We start from the raw sequence: 19,188 nt of genomic DNA, 5'->3' as shown, positions 1-19,188 counted from the left end.
TTTGGTTATTGTAATACATCCCAGTATTGGATGTATTATACATAAAAATAATAATACTTTAATAAGACGTAAAGTGATAAATTTGGTCTACCCGCATTATCTATACTTAACCCTTCACGGCACCCGCACTGAGTTAACCCTACGGGCATAAAAGTTAATTTATTGAATAAAAATTAAATATCAATCAATTTATTTTCTATAAATATTATTATTATAATATTTTTTACCGCATTATATAATAAAATAACCAGAATCAGAAAATGGCTACAAGCGCGTCAGGGTCGTCACGTGACGAAAGACTCTTGAAACGTTTAAATGCCAAATTGGCCGCTAATTTTGCATGTTTACAATCAGTCTTCGACAAGATGAAGAAGGCTTCTGATAGTGTTAACAATCGGCAATCTTTTTTATCAGGCGCAAGTACACTAGAAAGAATTCGGTCCGAATTTATAACGCTTCTAGATGAAAGGGTTAATTGTGAACTGGAATTGAACCCAGAAGCAGTCGCTGAATATTCTCAATTAAATGCTTTTGAGGAAATTTTCGGCAATATTAAATATACCGAAGCGAACATGCTGGCCAATCCGGTTGAAAAACCTCGCCGTCAAATTAAATTACCGCCTTTAGAAATAGCGGGCTTTGACGGAAAATTAGAAAATTGGCCTCTTTTCTATGAGACTTATATCTCGGTTATCCATTCAAATAATTCATTGGATAATTCAGAAAAGATGCATTATCTGATGTCCAAGTTGACGGGAAAAGCTTTAAATATTTGCAAAACTATCACACCTACCGGTACAAATTATCAAGTGATATGGGACGCATTGTGCACCAAATATAATGATCCACGCGTTCTCGCTGAGTCATACTTTGATCAATTGCTGAAAATACCTGCTGTTACTTCGGTTACGCCCGCTTCGCTAGAAAAATTTGCAGATACATACGCGACTAACATTGCCGCACTGAAACAGTTACGAATCAAAGATCTCGCAGAATTTATATTGCTACAACTGGGCCTTAAACGTCTTGACATAGAGACAGTGAAGGCTTTCGAATCGTCTATTCGGAATGATGAAATTTTCCCGTCCAGCTCTGATTTAATTGATTTTGTGAGAGGACAGCAACGAATCCTTAATCGCGCGCAAATCGCACAACCTACGTCGAGCCGTCTTGGCTCAAATAATAATAATTCCGCAAAGACATTTATTAATGTCGAAAAAGGCGACAATCACTCTGTCGAAATTTGTTTTTGTTGTCAAAGGGGATCGCATCCTTTGTATCAATGCTCTAAATTTAATGGTTTAGAACCACGCGAGCGATTTAATTTAATCAAGTCATCGAATATACGAGTTTGCGTGAACTGCCTCAGTACTAGGCACGGCACAAAAGCGTGCAAATCAAAGAGTACGTGCAAATCATGCACTCTCAACCACCATAGTTTGTTGCATTTCAAACAAACTGATCAGCGAAAACCACAACGAGACCAAATACCGTCTCCCGCGTCGCCAGCAGACGTCGATAATGACGATTCAAATTCTGCAAGCCCGGTATCACTGTGCGTGACAAATTCATTTACTAGAGCAAATACTACTGCACTCTTAGGAACTGCCGTTTGCACTACCCGAGATGCTAAGGGCCAGGTGCAGACAATACGCGCTCTGATAGATAGCGGCTCCCAAAGGGATATTATTACGCGTAAATGCTGTTTACGTTTGAATCTCACGGTGCGATCATCGCAAGGCACTTACGTCACGGGAATAGGCGACTCAAGAAATTTGACAAAGGGCATGACTTGTCTAAAATTATACTCTCGCTACGACGACACTCACTCGTATATGATTGAACCTTATGTAGTAGAAACTATAACTAGTGAGTTGCCTACTGTTAACGTCAACCGCGCCTCGTTGTCGTATCTCGACAATTTGCCATTAGCAGATAATACTTTCCACACGCCCGGTGAGATTGATATTATCTTGGGATGTGACATGTTTGCTCGCATTTTTAAAGCAAACAAAATATCAGGTTATCCCGGCCAGCCAATTGCTATCGAAACTACTTTGGGCTATCTCATCCTAGGCACTGCTCCAACGATGACTGAAACCCCAAGTATAAACGCCACACCATCATTTTGTACGTTCGCGAAAAATGATGACTTTTGCCTTTCGCGCTTCTTCGAATTGGAAGACATTCCAGACGAGAAGTTTTTAATGCCTGATGAACAGGAATGTGAAGACATTTTTAAACTCACCACTTCCCGTGACACGACAGGTCGTTACATTGTTGCGTTGCCGTTTCGTAACAGTCCTTCTATCCTCGGTGAATCGTTGCCAGCCGCTGAGCGCCGGTTCCGATCTCTCGAACGCCGATTAATAGCTCAACCCGCTATAAAATTAGAGTACGACAAAATATTGCGCGAATACCTACAGAAAGGGTACATTTCGCCTGTCGATAATTCTGACTTACCCCATTACGTCATTCCGCATCATATTGTAGTTCGCGAGGACAAATTAACTACCAAAATCCGCATGGTTCTGGACGCGAGCATGAAATCCGATTCGGGCTACTCGCTCAACGACATTCTACATACCGGTAAGAATTTACAAGGTGATTTGTTTCGGATTATACTTAAGTTCCGATTGTTTGCAGTAGCTATAACCGCCGACATAAAACAAATGTATCTTCAAATTGTAGTGCAAGAAGAATGCCGTCGTTATCAGCGAATACTTTATAGATTTAACAATAGCGACCCTTTACAATTGTTCGAATTTAATCGCGTCACATTCGGCATGTCTTGCAGCCCATTTTTGGCAATGCGTACACTGCGCCAACTCGCGTCGCATGAACGACCTCGTTTTCCACTTGCTGCAAACTTGGTGGAAAATGGCTCTTTCTATATGGACGATTTCGTCACCAGTTGTTCGTCGGTCGAGGAAGCCTCCGAGTTATCGACGGAATTAATTCAGCTGTTCGCTGCTGGAGGATTTGACCTTGTAAAGTTCTCTAGCAATTCTCCTAATCTTTTGTCCACGATTCCTTCAGCGCGTCGTGTTAAGGAACATGTGGAATTTTATCCTGATGAAAACCTAAAAATACTAGGGCTTCATTGGATACCCGCTTCAGATAATTTCGTATTTGTTGTAAACTCCAACGAAAGAATTTGTACTAAACGAAACATTCTCTCGACGATTGCTCGTCTTTGGGATTTGATGGGTTTCGTTGCACCAGTTGTATTATTAGCCAAGCTTATAATTAAGTCTCTTTGGGAATACAAGCTTGATTGGGACGATACTCCTCCTGGAACTGTTGTCACGCTTTGGCGACAGTTTGAAAAAGAATTGCCATTACTGCAATCTATTAAAATTCCTCGTTCTGTAGGAATCGAACACCAATGTATACTAACCCTTATCGGGTTTTCAGACGCAAGTGAACGCGCATTCGGAGGTGTTATTTACTTACATGTTTACTGTCCGAATACTGATAAAACCACAATTAGTTTATTATGTGCCAAATCCAAAGTCGCTCCTGCTAAGACGATTTCACTTGCGCGATTAGAACTATGTGGAGCACTAATACTTGCGCGATTAATGCATACGGTCAGTAATACCTACGCATCAAATTCAAGAGCTCATACGACATTAGCTTTTTGCGACAGCACGGTTGCTCTAGCGTGGATAAATTCACCGCCTGCGAAATGGCAGACCTTCGTTGCCAATCGTGTGTCACAAATACAAAAACACCTGGGGGCTGAATGCTTCTATCATATAAAAGGGAAAGACAATCCCGCCGACTGCCTGTCGCGTGGTCTCACCCCCGCTCAACTCATAGACCATCCGTTATGGTTTAATGGCCCCGCATTCGCTCAGTTACCTAAAAATGATTGGCCTTTACAGCGTTTTGATTCGAAATCTGTATCTGATCCACCCGAACTGAAAACTAAAGTTTTGATGTCCGTTCAAAACAATAACCGCCTCAAAACAATTGCTCCACCTTTACTGTGTGCACTAGCTTCTCGTGTTAGTTCATGGCCGAAATTAATTCGGATTGTAATCTATGTTTTTCGTTTCATTAAGAAATTACCGCGAACATTCGAATTAAGTCATATCTTAACTGCAGAAATAGCTGTTATAAAATCAATACAGCAAGAACATTTCTCCGAAGATATAAAGGCAGTCAATGATGGGAAGAAGGTTCGGCGAGCTATTGCAAAATTGAATCCGTTTCTTCATCACGGTATTCTAAGGGTAGGAGGCAGATTAAAAAACGCTGAAATAGAATTTGACAGTCGTCATCCCATTCTATTACCCGCGCGTGATCATGTAGTCGATTTAATAATAGATTACTATCATATAAAGAACCTACATACGGGTCCAACTTTACTCATGTCTCTACTAAGACAGAGATTCTGGATACTTTCATCGTGTAATCTGGTCCGGAAGCGCGTCCATCGGTGCAATACGTGCTTCAAAGTTAAGCCTAAACCACAATTCCCAATAATGGGAGATTTACCCGCTTGTCGCGTCCGCGAAGCTAAGGCTTTTCTACACACAGGTGTTGACTACGCTGGCCCGCTACAAATAATCCCTTATAGACGTCGGGGGGTCCGAAGTCAAAAGGCATACATTTGCATATTTATCTGCCTAGTGACCCGTGCGGTTCATATCGAACTCGCTTCAGATCTTTCCACCGAAGTCTTTCTCAACGCTTTCAAGCGTTTTTTATCTAGACGTTGTAATGATCTGCCCTTTCTACTTCAAACTTTTCCTTCTCTTCTTTCTACGATACATTTTCCTTAAGTCCCGTAGGTAACTTTTCCATAAGGCTTTGGTTATATATATATCCGGGGTAGGAAGGTCCTCCCTGCCGTCTTTTCTTTATTACACACCCCTTCAAGTGTGTACATCCTAGTTTGTCTACGTGACGTACGACCTTGAACGTACTCATTTCACGTGACGGTTCAGTATAAAAAGGCTTCACCGAACGTTGTGTTGGGTTTTTGTTTCTCGGTTTAGAAACCTAGTTATTTATGTTTTGTGTGGTATCCCTTGGTTCTTTTGAGATAGAGTGAGTTGAATCCATTACCGCTGTTTTTCAAAACCATTTCATAAACCTTATCTTCTAAGTCGCCTGCTCACCCCCCCCTAGCTACTCGATTCTACCTATCGTAGGGTAATGTGAATTAATAAAGTGTTAGATTTTATATATGTGATATACATACGATAAATTTATGGTGTTAGTTGTCGGCGCCATCCATGTATATATTTTGGGAGGGGAAGGAGAGGAAAGGAAATGAATTTTTTTCAAGTTAAGACTGGCTCCTCCGCTTACCAAACAAAACTGATGGATGATAATTCGAACAAGGCAATCGATATCTGCGTGTCTGGATATCACAACCGGCCGGGTCTCCCCTTGTTCCAAATCGGCAACCTTCACGCCAGAATAAAGAAAACCAGGTCTCTTCACCAATTTCAGAATTGCCCCAATCTCAAACACCTCCAGGATAAACTACTTTACTGAGTGTAGAAGGGGAAAACCATAACATCCCTTTATCACGAATCTAGTCGCGAAAATGTGACACGTAAGGTCCTAAGTTACGTGCCACCTCTAGAAAACGTTGTAACTCCCACGTCGTCGGGGATTTACATCCCTTTCTAGGTCAATACATATATAACACACGACGATCTTGTCGACATTTTGCCCGCTTATTAACGATAGGTTGTGTGCCTACCCATTCAGCCAATTATCATGTGAGATATATGTAAGGTCTACTCGATATGCCAAATTTAGGATGAGGACTGTCTGTATTTTAATATTTGGTTCCAGTATTTATTTTATGAGGTTACTAGCATCCTCGTGTATTAGGTATGGGTAACTTCTACTGAATACCTATCCTCTCAGGTAAGGTATAAACGGATAATTGGTTTGATGTTTTGCATTTAATTTAAAGAGGCTGCCTACCTCTCGAAAGATACCTGTTGAGAAAAGTTGTTCGGTTGGTAGTTTTATTTCGGAGATTACCATCTCCCTCTTTCGACTTTAGATTTGTTTTCGTGCATCCCAATTCGTAACTTAGAAAGTCAAACAATAGATGAAAAGTATTAAATTAGAAAGTCAAATAACAGAAGAAAAGTTTTCATTTTGTTCCGTCTGGTTGCATCCGATCGCTTTCAATTTGGGACGGCATACGCTAGCAAAACTTCCCCTTTGACTGACTGTACTCCGCGCCTCTCGGCCTATATATGAAAAGTCATTGGCCTGTCTCTCACTCACAGCTGATTGACAATCCGTCTAGGGTATTCCTTTTAATGATAACATTATTTGGGCGGCAGGTGTCGTAAACTTAGTTGTATCCGTCTTTTAAAGGGGGTCCTCTGGAATTTAATAAATAATATAAAAAACTCACCCAGTTAGGCACCTCTCATTCTCAGCGTGAAGCTTACCTGGTTACACTATATAGCTAAATCACTTTAATTTTCGACCTCCTCCCTACGCTTATAAAAGGGTAATTAAATATTCCTGTAAATAAAATTGTACCTCCCTAATCTGTTAGGATTCGAACCTACAGTTAATAATCTATTTGATTCTCTGGTTTTTCGGTCTCCGTGGATAGAATGCCATCTCGCCAAATCAATAACCTAGCCCGATTAAAACTTGCTGCCTTTATATACGGTCACTCTGTTTTAAAAACGCGATCATTATTATTATTATTTTCATGTTTTTAAGACAAGTAATTTAGTTTGAACTACACATTTAAATCAACACAACTTTATAACACAATCGCGATTGCACAACACCGGGCGCCCCTGAGGTGGGTTTTTACAAAACGGCGCTCTACAAATTATCCAATTATTATTATTGTCATTATTATTAATTGTTTTCCCACTGAGTCGAATCACTTTCACTTCACACAAACACCGGATCAATAATCTTTCACTTTAATTCAATATTCCGCAATATTCTCTAATACCATTTGGATTCAATAATTAGCTGTAATTTCAAACAACACTTCTGATTTGTATCTATTTCTCGGGGCTGTCAATCCACCAAAGTTCAAAACTCGACTCTCGCTCCGGTCTCCTTTCCCGTGGGAATCTGTTTACTCAAGGCCTGTCTGTCAATAAATCTTCCGTCGTTGTTTAAACAAAAAATTTTTAGAGCACGTTATTTTATTATTTATCGTTTATTTTTGTGGATGTCCAAAACATCACAACGTGGTCCTGTGAGTGTAATGTACTCCGATAATGGAACGAACTTCGTGGGAGCTAAGTCTCATTTAAACTCTTTATTCGATCTAATAGAGTCTCGTAATTATAAGAAGGAACTCTCAAATAATCTACGGGAAAACCGCATCGAATGGAAAATGAATCCTCCTCAAGCTCCACACTTTGGTGGAATCTGGGAAAGTAACATTAAATGCCTGAAGAGTTATTTAAATAAAATCGTAGGCACCTCTCTACTGACTTACGAAGAGATGCAGACAGTGCTTTCTCAGATTGAAGCAATTTTAAACTCACGTCCGCTGTCGGTACTTAGTGTCACCGATGTTTCAGCTCCGTTACCTTTAACACCCGCGCATTTTTTAACACTTACGCCGTTAAAATCAATACCCGCCGCTGACTTGTCCAACGAGTCCGTAAACTTACTGCAAAGGAAGCATCTCGTCGATCATCTCGTCCAGACTTTCTGGAACCGCTGGCGTATGGAATATTTAAATACTTTACAATCGCGGCAGAAATGGAACACGAGTTCAAACCCGGTAACGGCAGGCACAATTGTAATGATCAAGTGTGACAATATTGCGCCTCTTCAATGGCCTATTGGCATAATAGTCAACGTATATCCCGGTTTGGACGGAGTGACCCGTGTTGCTGATGTCAAAACGAACACCGGCATATACCGCAGAGCAGTAGTAAAACTCTGCCCTTTACCGTCGCAATAATAGTCCTTGGCAACTTGGTCATCAGATGGTACATCTATGGCCCTCTTTTTTATTTTCTACATTATTCTATTTAATTTAGTTTAAATTTACCGCTGATTAATTTTATTACTAAATTAATACAATAGCATCACATATTAACATTTTTCTGACCTTTTTACAAATTAATACTAATTTTACCGCGTGTTACTACAATTTTGTTCGTTTTAACGTTAAAGCGTACTGACCTTTTTATGGTTTATGGAAGTGGATTCTTTCATCCCCTTCCAGGCGGGGGGCATGGTTGCGCCAATACGCAATAGACATTAATTATACACACATCTCATGCACACATACACACATACCTGCGACCACTGTACTGAGATAGTATTGTTGTTCCTTTGTTCCTACCTTCCTTCCCATTCCTGCTAATTTATGTGCCCTTTGGTAGTCAGTATGTTGCAATAACCCAAACCGCTAACAATAAACCGCATCCGCTCGAGATCTCGTCTCCCTTATCTTACGAAATTATTATTCGCGACGATATAGTGCAATCCGCTTGTGTTAAGTGACATTGTTGTGAAGAAAAGACGGGAAGAAACAAGTGCCCCTTTCCCAATGGTGAGTCCTTCCTGTATCCATACAACAAATATTATCTTATGTGCAGTGGGCATTGCTCAATCATTCAAGGTCCTTCGACAATCATTTTTTACACTAACATAAAAAACAACTACATAACTTCTTACACACCAGCGATTATATTCATAAATGTGAATCATGTCAGAAAAACAAAATATCTCGTAAACGTAACATTCAACCCATGGAAATAACTTCAACCTCGGAAAAGCCATTCGATAAAATAGCATTGGACATCGTAGGTCCATTACCTTTAACTGAAAACGGTAACAAGTACATCCTTACGTTACAAGATGATCTCAGTAAATTTTCTCAAGCATTTGCAATTCCGAATCACGAAGCCGTCACAATAGCTCATCAATTAGTCAACAATTTTATTTGTAAATTTGGAATACCTAAACAAATAATCACGGATCAAGGTAAAGATTTTACGTCCTCAATTTTAAAAGAAGTTGCAAAACTTTTCAAGATCAACCAAATTCAAACAAGCGCATATCATCCACAATCTAATGGTGCGTTAGAAAGGAGTCACGCTACCTTAGCTGATTACCTTAAGCACTTTATCTCCGATAAGCAAACTGATTGGGACGAATGGATAAACTTAGCAATGTTTTCATACAACACAACAACACATTCCTCAACTAAATATACCCCTCATAAATTAATTTTTGGAAATAAACCAGAATTACCAACTGCTATTATCAGAGATCCAGAATTTAAATATACTTACGAACATTATGCAGATAATCTCCAATTAAAATTAAATAAATCATTATTTTTCGGAATAACTTATTGAGTAAAACCTCAAATTATAATATTTAAATACTGAAGACAATATTAGTGATTCTTTCAAACGAAAATCTGAAACAGAAAAATCAGAAAAGGAAACGGTCACATCTGGGACTCGAACCCAGGACCCTTGTCTTTCCGGGACAATGCTCTACCAACTGCGCTAATGGGACCCTATCCTATTCGGTCACTTTTAACTGTATCATACTTCGAATAAGAACTACCAACGTTGTCTTCATTTTTTCACCGCACATTTTTATTGGCAACTATCTTTATGTATGATCGCAAGATTCGCAATCGCAAGATCGCAAGATAGGGTCCCATTAGCGCAGTTGGTAGAGCATTGTCCCGGAAAGACAAGGGTCCTGGGTTCGAGTCTGTAATGATCTGCCCTTTCTACTTCAAACTTCTCCTTCTTCTCTTCTTTCTACGATAAATTTTCCTTCTGTCCCGTAGGTAACTTTTCCATAAGGCTTTGGTTATATATATATCCGGGGTAGGAAGGTCCTCCCTGCCGTCTTTTCTTTATTTCACACCCCTTCAAGTGTGTACATCCTAGTTTGTCTACGTGACGTACGACCTTGAACGTACTCATTTCACGTGACGGTTCAGTATAAAAAGGCTTCACCGAACGTTGTGTTGGGTTTTTGTTTCTCGGTTTAGAAACCTAGTTATCTATATATGTGTGGTATCCCTTGGTTCTTTTGAGATAGAGTGAGTTGAACCCATTACTGCTGTGTTTTAAAACCATTTTATAAACCTTATCTTCTAAGTCGCCTGCTCTCCCCCCACTAGCTACTCGATTCTACCTATCGTAGGGTAATGTGAATATAATAAAGTGTTAGATTTTATGTATGTGATATACATACGATAAGTTTATGGTGTTAGTTGTCGGCGCCATCCATGTATATATTTTGGGAGGGGAAGGAGAGGAAAGGAAATGAATTTTTTTCAAGCTAAGATTGACTCCTCCTCTTACCAAACAAAACTGATGGATGATAATTTGAGCAAGGCGATCGATATCTGCGTGTCTGGATATCACAACCGGCCGGGTCTCCCCTTGTTCCAAATCGGCAACCTTCACGCCAGAATAAAGAAAACCAGGTCTCATCACCAATTTCAGAATTGCCCCAATCTCAAACACCTCCAGGATAAACTACTTTACTGAGTGTAGAAGGGGAAAACCATAACATCCCTTTATCACGAATCTAGTCGCGAAAATGTGACACGTAAGGTCCTAAGTTACGTGCCACCTCTAGAAAACGTTGTAACTCCCACGTCGTCGGGGATTTACATCCCTTTCTAGGTCAATACATAGTTAACACACGACGATCTTGTCGACATTTTGCCCGCTTATTAACGATAGGTTGTGTGCCTACCCATTCAGCCAATTATCATGTGAGATATATGTAAGGTCTACTCGATATGCCAAATTTGGGATGAGGACTGTCTGTATTTTAATATTTGGTTCCAGTATTTATTTTATGAGGTTACTAGCATCCTCGTGTATTAGGTATGGGTAACTCCTACTGAATACCTATCCTCTCAGGTAAGGTATAAACGGATAATTGGTTTGATTTTTTGCATTTAATTTAAAGAGGCTGCCTACCTCTCGAAAGGTACCTGTTGAGAAAAGTTGTTCGGTTGGTAGTTTTATTTCGGAGATTACCATCTCCCTCTTTCGACCTTAGATTTGTTTTTGTGCATCCCAATTCGTAACTTAGAAAGTCAAATAATAGATGAAAAGTATTAAATTAGAAAGTCAAATAACAGAAGAAAAGTTTTCATTTTGTTCCGTCTGGTTGCATCCGATCGCTTTCAATTCGGGACGGCATACGCTAGCAAAACTTCCCCTTTGACTGACTGTACCTGCGTCTTGTCCTATATATGAAAAGGTCGTTGGCTCGTCTCTCGCTCACAGCTGATTGACGGTTCGCCTAGCACATCCCTGTTAATGGTAACATTATTTGGGCGGCAGGTGTCGTAAACTTAGTTCCTGTACCTCGGTTGTATCCGTCTTTTAAAAAGGTCCTCTGAAATTTAATAAATAATATAAAACTCACCCAGTTAGTCACCTCTCATCCTCAGCGTGAAGCTTACCTGGTTACACTATATAGCTAAATCACTTTAATTTTTGACCTCCTCCCTACGCTTATAAAAGGGTAATTAAATATTCCTGTAAATAAAATTGTACCTCCCTAATCTGTTAGGATTCGAACCCACAGTTAATAATCTATTTGATTCTCTGGTTTTCGGTCTCCGTGGATAGAATGCCATCTCGCCAAATCAATAACTTAGCCCGATTAAACACTTCCTGCCTTTATATACGGTCACTCTGTTTTAAAAACGCGCTCATTATTATTATTATTTTCATGTTTTTAAGACAAGTAATTTAGTTTGAACTACACATTTAAATCAACACAACTTTATAACACAATCGCGATTGCACAACACCGGGCGCCCCTGAGGTGGGTTTTTACAAAACGGCGCTCTACAAATTATCCAATTATTATTATTGTCATTATTATTAATTGTTTTCTCACTGAGTCGAACCACTTTCACTTCACACAAACACCGGATCAATAATCTTTCACTTTAGTTCAAAATTCCACAATACTATTAACACCATCTGGATCCACTAATTCACTGCAATTTCACACAACACTTCTCATTTGTATCGATTTCATGGAGCTGTCAACGCACTCAAGTTCCAAACCTGACTGCCCGTCCCTGCGCCCTGTCCCGTGTGAATGTGTTTACTCCAGGCCTGTCTGTCCATAAATCTCCCGTCGTTGTCTAAACAAATTTTTTTTTTTGAGCACGTTCGTTTAGTTTATTTTATGTGAGTGTCCAAAACATCACAGCCTCCCTTTAGTTCTAAGCCCAGCGGGTAATCTCGCTTCCTCGTGTTAGTCGATGGGATTAGAAATAACTATAGGTAATTTACGTTTCTCGAATACCTCTGTATTTATTTTTTATTTTTATTTTAAATTTTATTTTAATTCTTCCAAAATGTTGAGCGCCCCTGTTCTTCGTTTCTAACCTAGCATCTGTTTATTTTTTGGTTCCCGTGATTATCGGCTTGTTCTACTGGTGAGTTTTTTTCCGCCCTCAGCTTTTTCAAGTGCTTTTGTGTCTCTATGGGTAGAAATTCAATATGTCATGTCACACTTGTTTATTTTCGAATTTTAAACTCTGAGTTAATTGTTTAAACAGTGTTGTTTCATCTCAATACGTTATTTGTATTATGTTCGAGTGTTATTTATTTCCATGTTGATTTGTTTTTATTTTGTGTCCTCGGCTGTGATCCGATGGTTTTTTGTCCGTCTGTGTTATTTATGACTTAAACATTCTCTGCCCTTTAGATCTGGAATAAACAATAATTGTTTACAGTTATTCTAATATCAACAGTATAAAATATGCCATATACTTCACGATATCAGAATGCAATGTTTATTTTAGATTTGTCCCAGCTATCTTATTCTTGTGTTATAATTAATCCGATTTCGATGTTTGTTTATCCTTTGGCTTCGTTGTTTATGAACATTTTAGATGTTTTTTGTCGTCACAGTGAATTCAATGTTTTCCGGGTCTGTCTGTTTATTCTATTTTGCCTTTGAAGTACGATGTCTCTGTTATCATTTTTGACGATAGGTACCATTTCTTTTGCTGTTAGTGTGAATTAATAAGGTTTATGAAATCCATTTTTTCCTCAACAACAGTAATGAACTCAAGCCAGCTTTTATATCTATCTCTCCTGGTTTGCGGCATCAGATGTAATGATCTGCCCTTTCTACTTCAAACTTCTCCTTCTTCTCTTCTTTCTACGATAAATTTTCCTTCTGTCCCGTAGGTAACTTTTCCATAAGGCTTTGGTTATATATATATCCGGGGTAGGAAGGTCCTCCCTGCCGTCTTTTCTTTATTTCACACCCCTTCAAGTGTGTACATCCTAGTTTGTCTACGTGACGTACGACCTTGAACGTACTCATTTCACGTGACGGTTCAGTATAAAAAGGCTTCACCGAACGTTGTGTTGGGTTTTTGTTTCTCGGTTTAGAAACCTAGTTATCTATATATGTGTGGTATCCCTTGGTTCTTTTGAGATAGAGTGAGTTGAACCCATTACTGCTGTGTTTTAAAACCATTTTATAAACCTTATCTTCTAAGTCGCCTGCTCTCCCCCCACTAGCTACTCGATTCTACCTATCGTAGGGTAATGTGAATATAATAAAGTGTTAGATTTTATATATGTGATATACATACGATAAGTTTATGGTGTTAGTTGTCGGCGCCATCCATGTATATATTTTGGGAGGGGAAGGAGAGGAAAGGAAATGAATTTTTTTCAAGCTAAGATTGACTCCTCCTCTTACCAAACAAAACTGATGGATGATAATTTGAGCAAGGCGATCGATATCTGCGTGTCTGGATATCACAACCGGCCGGGTCTCCCCTTGTTCCAAATCGGCAACCTTCACGCCAGAATAAAGAAAACCAGGTCTCATCACCAATTTCAGAATTGCCCCAATCTCAAACACCTCCAGGATAAACTACTTTACTGAGTGTAGAAGGGGAAAACCATAACATCCCTTTATCACGAATCTAGTCGCGAAAATGTGACACGTAAGGTCCTAAGTTACGTGCCACCTCTAGAAAACGTTGTAACTCTCACGTCGTCGGGGATTTACATCCCTTTCTAGGTCAATACATAGTTAACACACGACGATCTTGTCGACATTTTGCCCGCTTATTAACGATAGGTTGTGTGCCTACCCATTCAGCCAATTATCATGTGAGATATATGTAAGGTCTACTCGATATGCCAAATTTGGGATGAGGACTGTCTGTATTTTAATATTTGGTTCCAGTATTTATTTTATGAGGTTACTAGCATCCTCGTGTATTAGGTATGGGTAACTCCTACTGAATACCTATCCTCTCAGGTAAGGTATAAACGGATAATTGGTTTGATTTTTTGCATTTAATTTAAAGAGGCTGCCTACCTCTCGAAAGGTACCTGTTGAGAAAAGTTGTTCGGTTGGTAGTTTTATTTCGGAGATTACCATCTCCCCCTTTCGACCTTAGATTTGTTTTTGTGCATCCCAATTCGTAACTTAGAAAGTCAAATAATAGATGAAAAGTATTAAATTAGAAAGTCAAATAACAGAAGAAAAGTTTTCATTTTGTTCCGTCTGGTTGCATCCGATCGCTTTCAATTCGGGACGGCATACGCTAGCAAAACTTCCCCTTTGACTGACTGTACCTGCGTCTTGTCCTATATATGAAAAGGTCGTTGGCTCGTCTCTCGCTCACAGCTGATTGACGGTTCGCCTAGCACATCCCTGTTAATGGTAACATTATTTGGGCGGCAGGTGTCGTAAACTTAGTTCCTGTACCTCGGTTGTATCCGTCTTTTAAAAAGGTCCTCTGAAATTTAATAAATAATATAAAACTCACCCAGTTAGTCACCTCTCATCCTCAGCGTGAAGCTTACCTGGTTACACTATATAGCTAAATCACTTTAATTTTTGACCTCCTCCCTACGCTTATAAAAGGGTAATTAAATATTCCTGTAAATAAAATTGTACCTCCCTAATCTGTTAGGATTCGAACCCACAGTTAATAATCTATTTGATTCTCTGGTTTTCGGTCTCCGTGGATAGAATGCCATCTCGCCAAATCAATAACTTAGCCCGATTAAACACTTCCTGCCTTTATATACGGTCACTCTGTTTTAAAAACGCGCTCATTATTATTATTATTTTCATGTTTTTAAGACAAGTAATTTAGTTTGAACTACACATTTAAATCAACACAACTTTATAACACAATCGCGATTGCACAACACCGGGCGCCCCTGAGGTGGGTTTTTACAAAACGGCGCTCTACAAATTATCCAATTATTATTATTGTCATTATTATTAATTGTTTTCTCACTGAGTCGAACCACTTTCACTTCACACAAACACCGGATCAATAATCTTTCACTTTAGTTCAAAATTCCACAATACTATTAACACCATCTGGATCCACTAATTCACTGCAATTTCACACAACACTTCTCATTTGTATCGATTTCATGGAGCTGTCAACGCACTCAAGTTCCAAACCTGACTGCCCGTCCCTGCGCCCTGTCCCGTGTGAATGTGTTTACTCCAGGCCTGTCTGTCCATAAATCTCCCGTCGTTGTCTAAACAAAATTTTTTTTTTGAGCACGTTCGTTTCGTTTATTTTATGTGAGTGTCCAAAACATCACAAGTCCCAGATGTGACCGTTTCCTTTTCTGATTTTTCTGTTTCAGATTTTCGTTTGAAAGAATCACTAATATTGTCTTCAGTATTTAAATATTATAATTTGAGGTTTTACTCAATAAGTTATTCCGAAAAATAATAATTCATTTTCTAGACTTGCATAAAAAGTCAATAGATGTCGCACATTAAAAATAAAAACAATAAGATAGGTTTATCTATAAGACGCTGTCTAGGATTGCATTTAGTTCGGGTTGAATCTTGCGATCATACATAAAGATAGTTGCCAATAAAAATGTGCGGTGAAAAAATGAAGACAACGTTGGTAGTTCTTATTCGAAGTATGATACAGTTAAAAGTGACCGAATAGGATAGGGTCCCATTAGCGCAGTTGGTAGAGCATTGTCCCGGAAAGACAAGGGTCCTGGGTTCGAGTCCCAGATGTGACCGTTTCCTTTTCTGATTTTTCTGTTTCAGATTTTCGTTTGAAATAATCACTAATATTGTCTTCAGTATTTATTTTTTTATTAAATAAATCGTTTGAATTCGCAAGAAGTAACATAATTAAACAAAAAATAAATCAAAGGAATTTTACGATAAGAAAAGTGTTAATAATATAACGTACAACCTAAATGATAAGGTATATTTACGAAACGAATCATCCCTAATTCACCATTCCAAAAAACTAACACCTAACTACAAAGGTCCTTATAAAATCTGTCAAATAAATTCACCAGTAAACTATACTATTTTATTAATAAATAAAAAAGTAAAGGTACATGCAAATCGATTAAAGAGAGCTCTTGTTCCAGATTAATCACCGTACTACAGTCTATGTCTATAGCATCTACATCTGGAAATGAATTCAACTGGGCTGAAATAAATTCATCCTCAGGACTTTTTTATGAACATATTAAATCAGTCAAATTTTATGAAACTTCTTGGAATGTTATCACATCTTTCGACATGCAAACATTTCAAAATAAATTATTCACCGTAGAAAAAACTTTTAACAAAACTTATGCTATCTGTAATAACGGCATATTTAAAAAATTATCTTTCTGTGAACCATCCCTTAATATAATAGAACAAATCATACCATCTTTAAAACATCAGGATACAACCTTAAAGAAATTAATAGGTCATTCAAATATCAGACCCAGACGCGCATGGTTTAACGCCATTGGCTCTGTATTCAAAACAATATTTGGTACTCTTTCTGAAGATGATGCAATATTTTATGATAACGCAATAAACTCACTTCAACAAGACAATAACCACGTCACCAATTTATTGAAACAACAGACACAGATTGTAAAAACTGCAATATCTAGTCTAAATAATTCAGTAGCGAATATAGAAAAGAATGAAAATCAGTTTAATATAAATTTTCACAAATTTCAAGCTTATGCCACTGAAATTAACAAACACATGTTTGATGTCGAAATCAAACAAGACATTGAATATCATTTAGCTTCACTTACACTCATTATCACAGAATTACAAAATGAATACATGACACTCATCGACGCAATATTATTTGTCAAAGGCAATATATTACATCCATTTATTATAAGTCCTAACCAATTATCTATTGAGCTAACCAAATCTATTCCTTACCTACCAAGCTCAACATGTTACCCTGTACCTCCTGAAACAAGATATGTAAATCAATTGTTACCACTAATTAAGTTGAAATGTTTTTATCTTAATACAAGAATTATCTTTGTAATGTCAATTCCCTTAACCAATCATATTAATTACGAAATGTATAAACTTATATCTTTACCAGCCAAACGACCAGATAATTATTATGTATTTATTTTACCATCTATAGATTATCTTGCTATAGCTGAAACCAAGAAATATTATTCAATAATTAATAATTTAGAATCTTGTAAAAATATCAATGAAAATAATTCAATTTGTGAACTTATCAATCCATTATATTCCATACAATTAAGACCAATATGTGAAACCCAACTTCTATTAAATAATATGACTGTCATGCCAAATAATTGCAATATTAGAATCACAAATTCAATTGACGAAGTATGGCATAAATTTGTAAACAAAAATCAGTGCATTGTTGTACTTCCTAAACCAACTAGAATAACCATCAAATGTAATCATTCTGATCCATCCGATTTATTTCTAGCAAATATTGGAATATTATCCTTAATGTCGAATTGTAAAATATATACTAGTTCCTCTATAATTTACACAAATTTTAACAACATTAATTTAAATCACATGCTTTCATCTAAATCAATTATCCCTCAATTTAATATACTAGAAAATAATTGTTACTCAGAAACTGGAAATAAAACTATTGCTCTAGAAATTCCAGATATGTCCTCCAAAATTCAGAGTCTTAATAATGAAGAATTAAATACTGCAAGTCGCAATCTAGATGAAATGTATCTTGAAACAGAATCAATGATGAAACAGAATCAAAAGTAACGCTTCATAAAATCTCTCAGAATTCATATTTCTCATACCTTTTAATGAGCATTGTCATGTTTATTTTTTATAGACTATACAAATATTATAAATCAAAAAACCAACCGAATAATTTAGACACTCCAGAGGTACCTACACTTGTTGTAACACTAGAAGACGACAACGACGCTTCAGTCAGTGGTCGACATACGCGACTTACATCGACAGTGAAGTAAGGAAAGATTGTCGAGGTCGACAATTCTTCTAAGGGGGAAGATGTTATGTACCAATGCAACCCATGCTATCATTTGTTATCATTGTTATCAATATTCTTGTGCATGCGTAGTTATAACAACAATCAGTTGGACCCTATTAATAATAAGTAAATATTTGTAACAACTAGTTAGTTGGAACCTAGTAATCAATAAATACATAGAGATTGCAATAAACCTAATTGAACCCTATTAATCAATAAGTACATAGTTATAAGAACAATATTGTTAGTTCTAATATTAGATAATTATTTATTATATAAGAGAAATATAGAGAAGAAGCACCAGAGTGAACATTGTAGCCGGACCAGACAGTATCGCTGTCCGTGCATTCCTGTAACGTAATACCGATAAATAAACTATATACAGAAATTATACCGAGTACTGAATTAACATTGACAATCACCTACCGGACCCTAACAACAGGTATAATTTTTGTCGTGCCATTCGGAAAGAAAATAAACAGTCATTAACAATAATAATTGGATGATTTCTATAGCGCCGTTTTTGTAAAAAATCGCCTCGAGAGCGCTGAACAACTTATTATGAATTATTAGGCTCTATTTAATTAGTTATTTACAATGTAGTAGGAAGTGAAGGTGAAGATGAAAGGTTTTTGACTTTATGGATACGACTGTCTAGAATGATTATCTGGATTATTATTGAAGATCAAATAGATGCGGGGGGAGTCTAATTCAGATCATCACCTAAGTCGTTATAGATGGTACCAAAAGTCATAATACTTCATTTTATTTGCATTTTCTGATACATGGGTTGAGTCCAAATGCAGCATGCAGGCATGTTAAAAAACCAATGGTTGTTGAAGACATGTTGCATTACAGAAAATACTTGTCCATTAAACGTGCCCCAGCTTTCTATGAAAAGA

The 19,188-nt window shown here is 37.7% G+C and overlaps 2 protein-coding genes across 3 annotated transcripts in view; one reads left to right on the top strand and one right to left on the bottom strand.

Annotated features, from left to right (window-relative positions):
* Positions 1-18,665, top strand: part of LOC149409161 (uncharacterized) — a 38,676-nt gene extending 20,011 nt beyond the window's left edge. The window contains exon 2 of one of the 2 annotated variants that reach the window (XM_089650106.1): positions 16,401-18,665. In XM_089650106.1, coding sequence (XP_089506232.1) covers positions 16,423-18,051 — 1,629 coding nt within the window. In that variant the 5' untranslated portion in view covers positions 16,401-16,422 and the 3' untranslated portion in view covers positions 18,052-18,665. The remainder of the gene's footprint in view (positions 1-16,400) is intronic. The other variant, XM_089650107.1, reaches the window with a different exon arrangement.
* The window catches only part of LOC149409160 (uncharacterized), an 82,692-nt gene that overhangs the window by 33,433 nt on the left and 30,071 nt on the right, over positions 1-19,188 (bottom strand). The window lies entirely within an intron of this gene.

Source organism: Hesperophylax consimilis, unplaced genomic scaffold, assembly GCF_061612785.1.
Source record: "Hesperophylax consimilis isolate HC1 unplaced genomic scaffold, BYU_Hcon_1.0 scaffold_34, whole genome shotgun sequence".
In the NCBI taxonomy this organism is placed as follows: Eukaryota; Metazoa; Arthropoda; class Insecta; order Trichoptera; family Limnephilidae; genus Hesperophylax; species Hesperophylax consimilis.
This window is presented reverse-complemented; position numbering and strand designations above follow the sequence as displayed.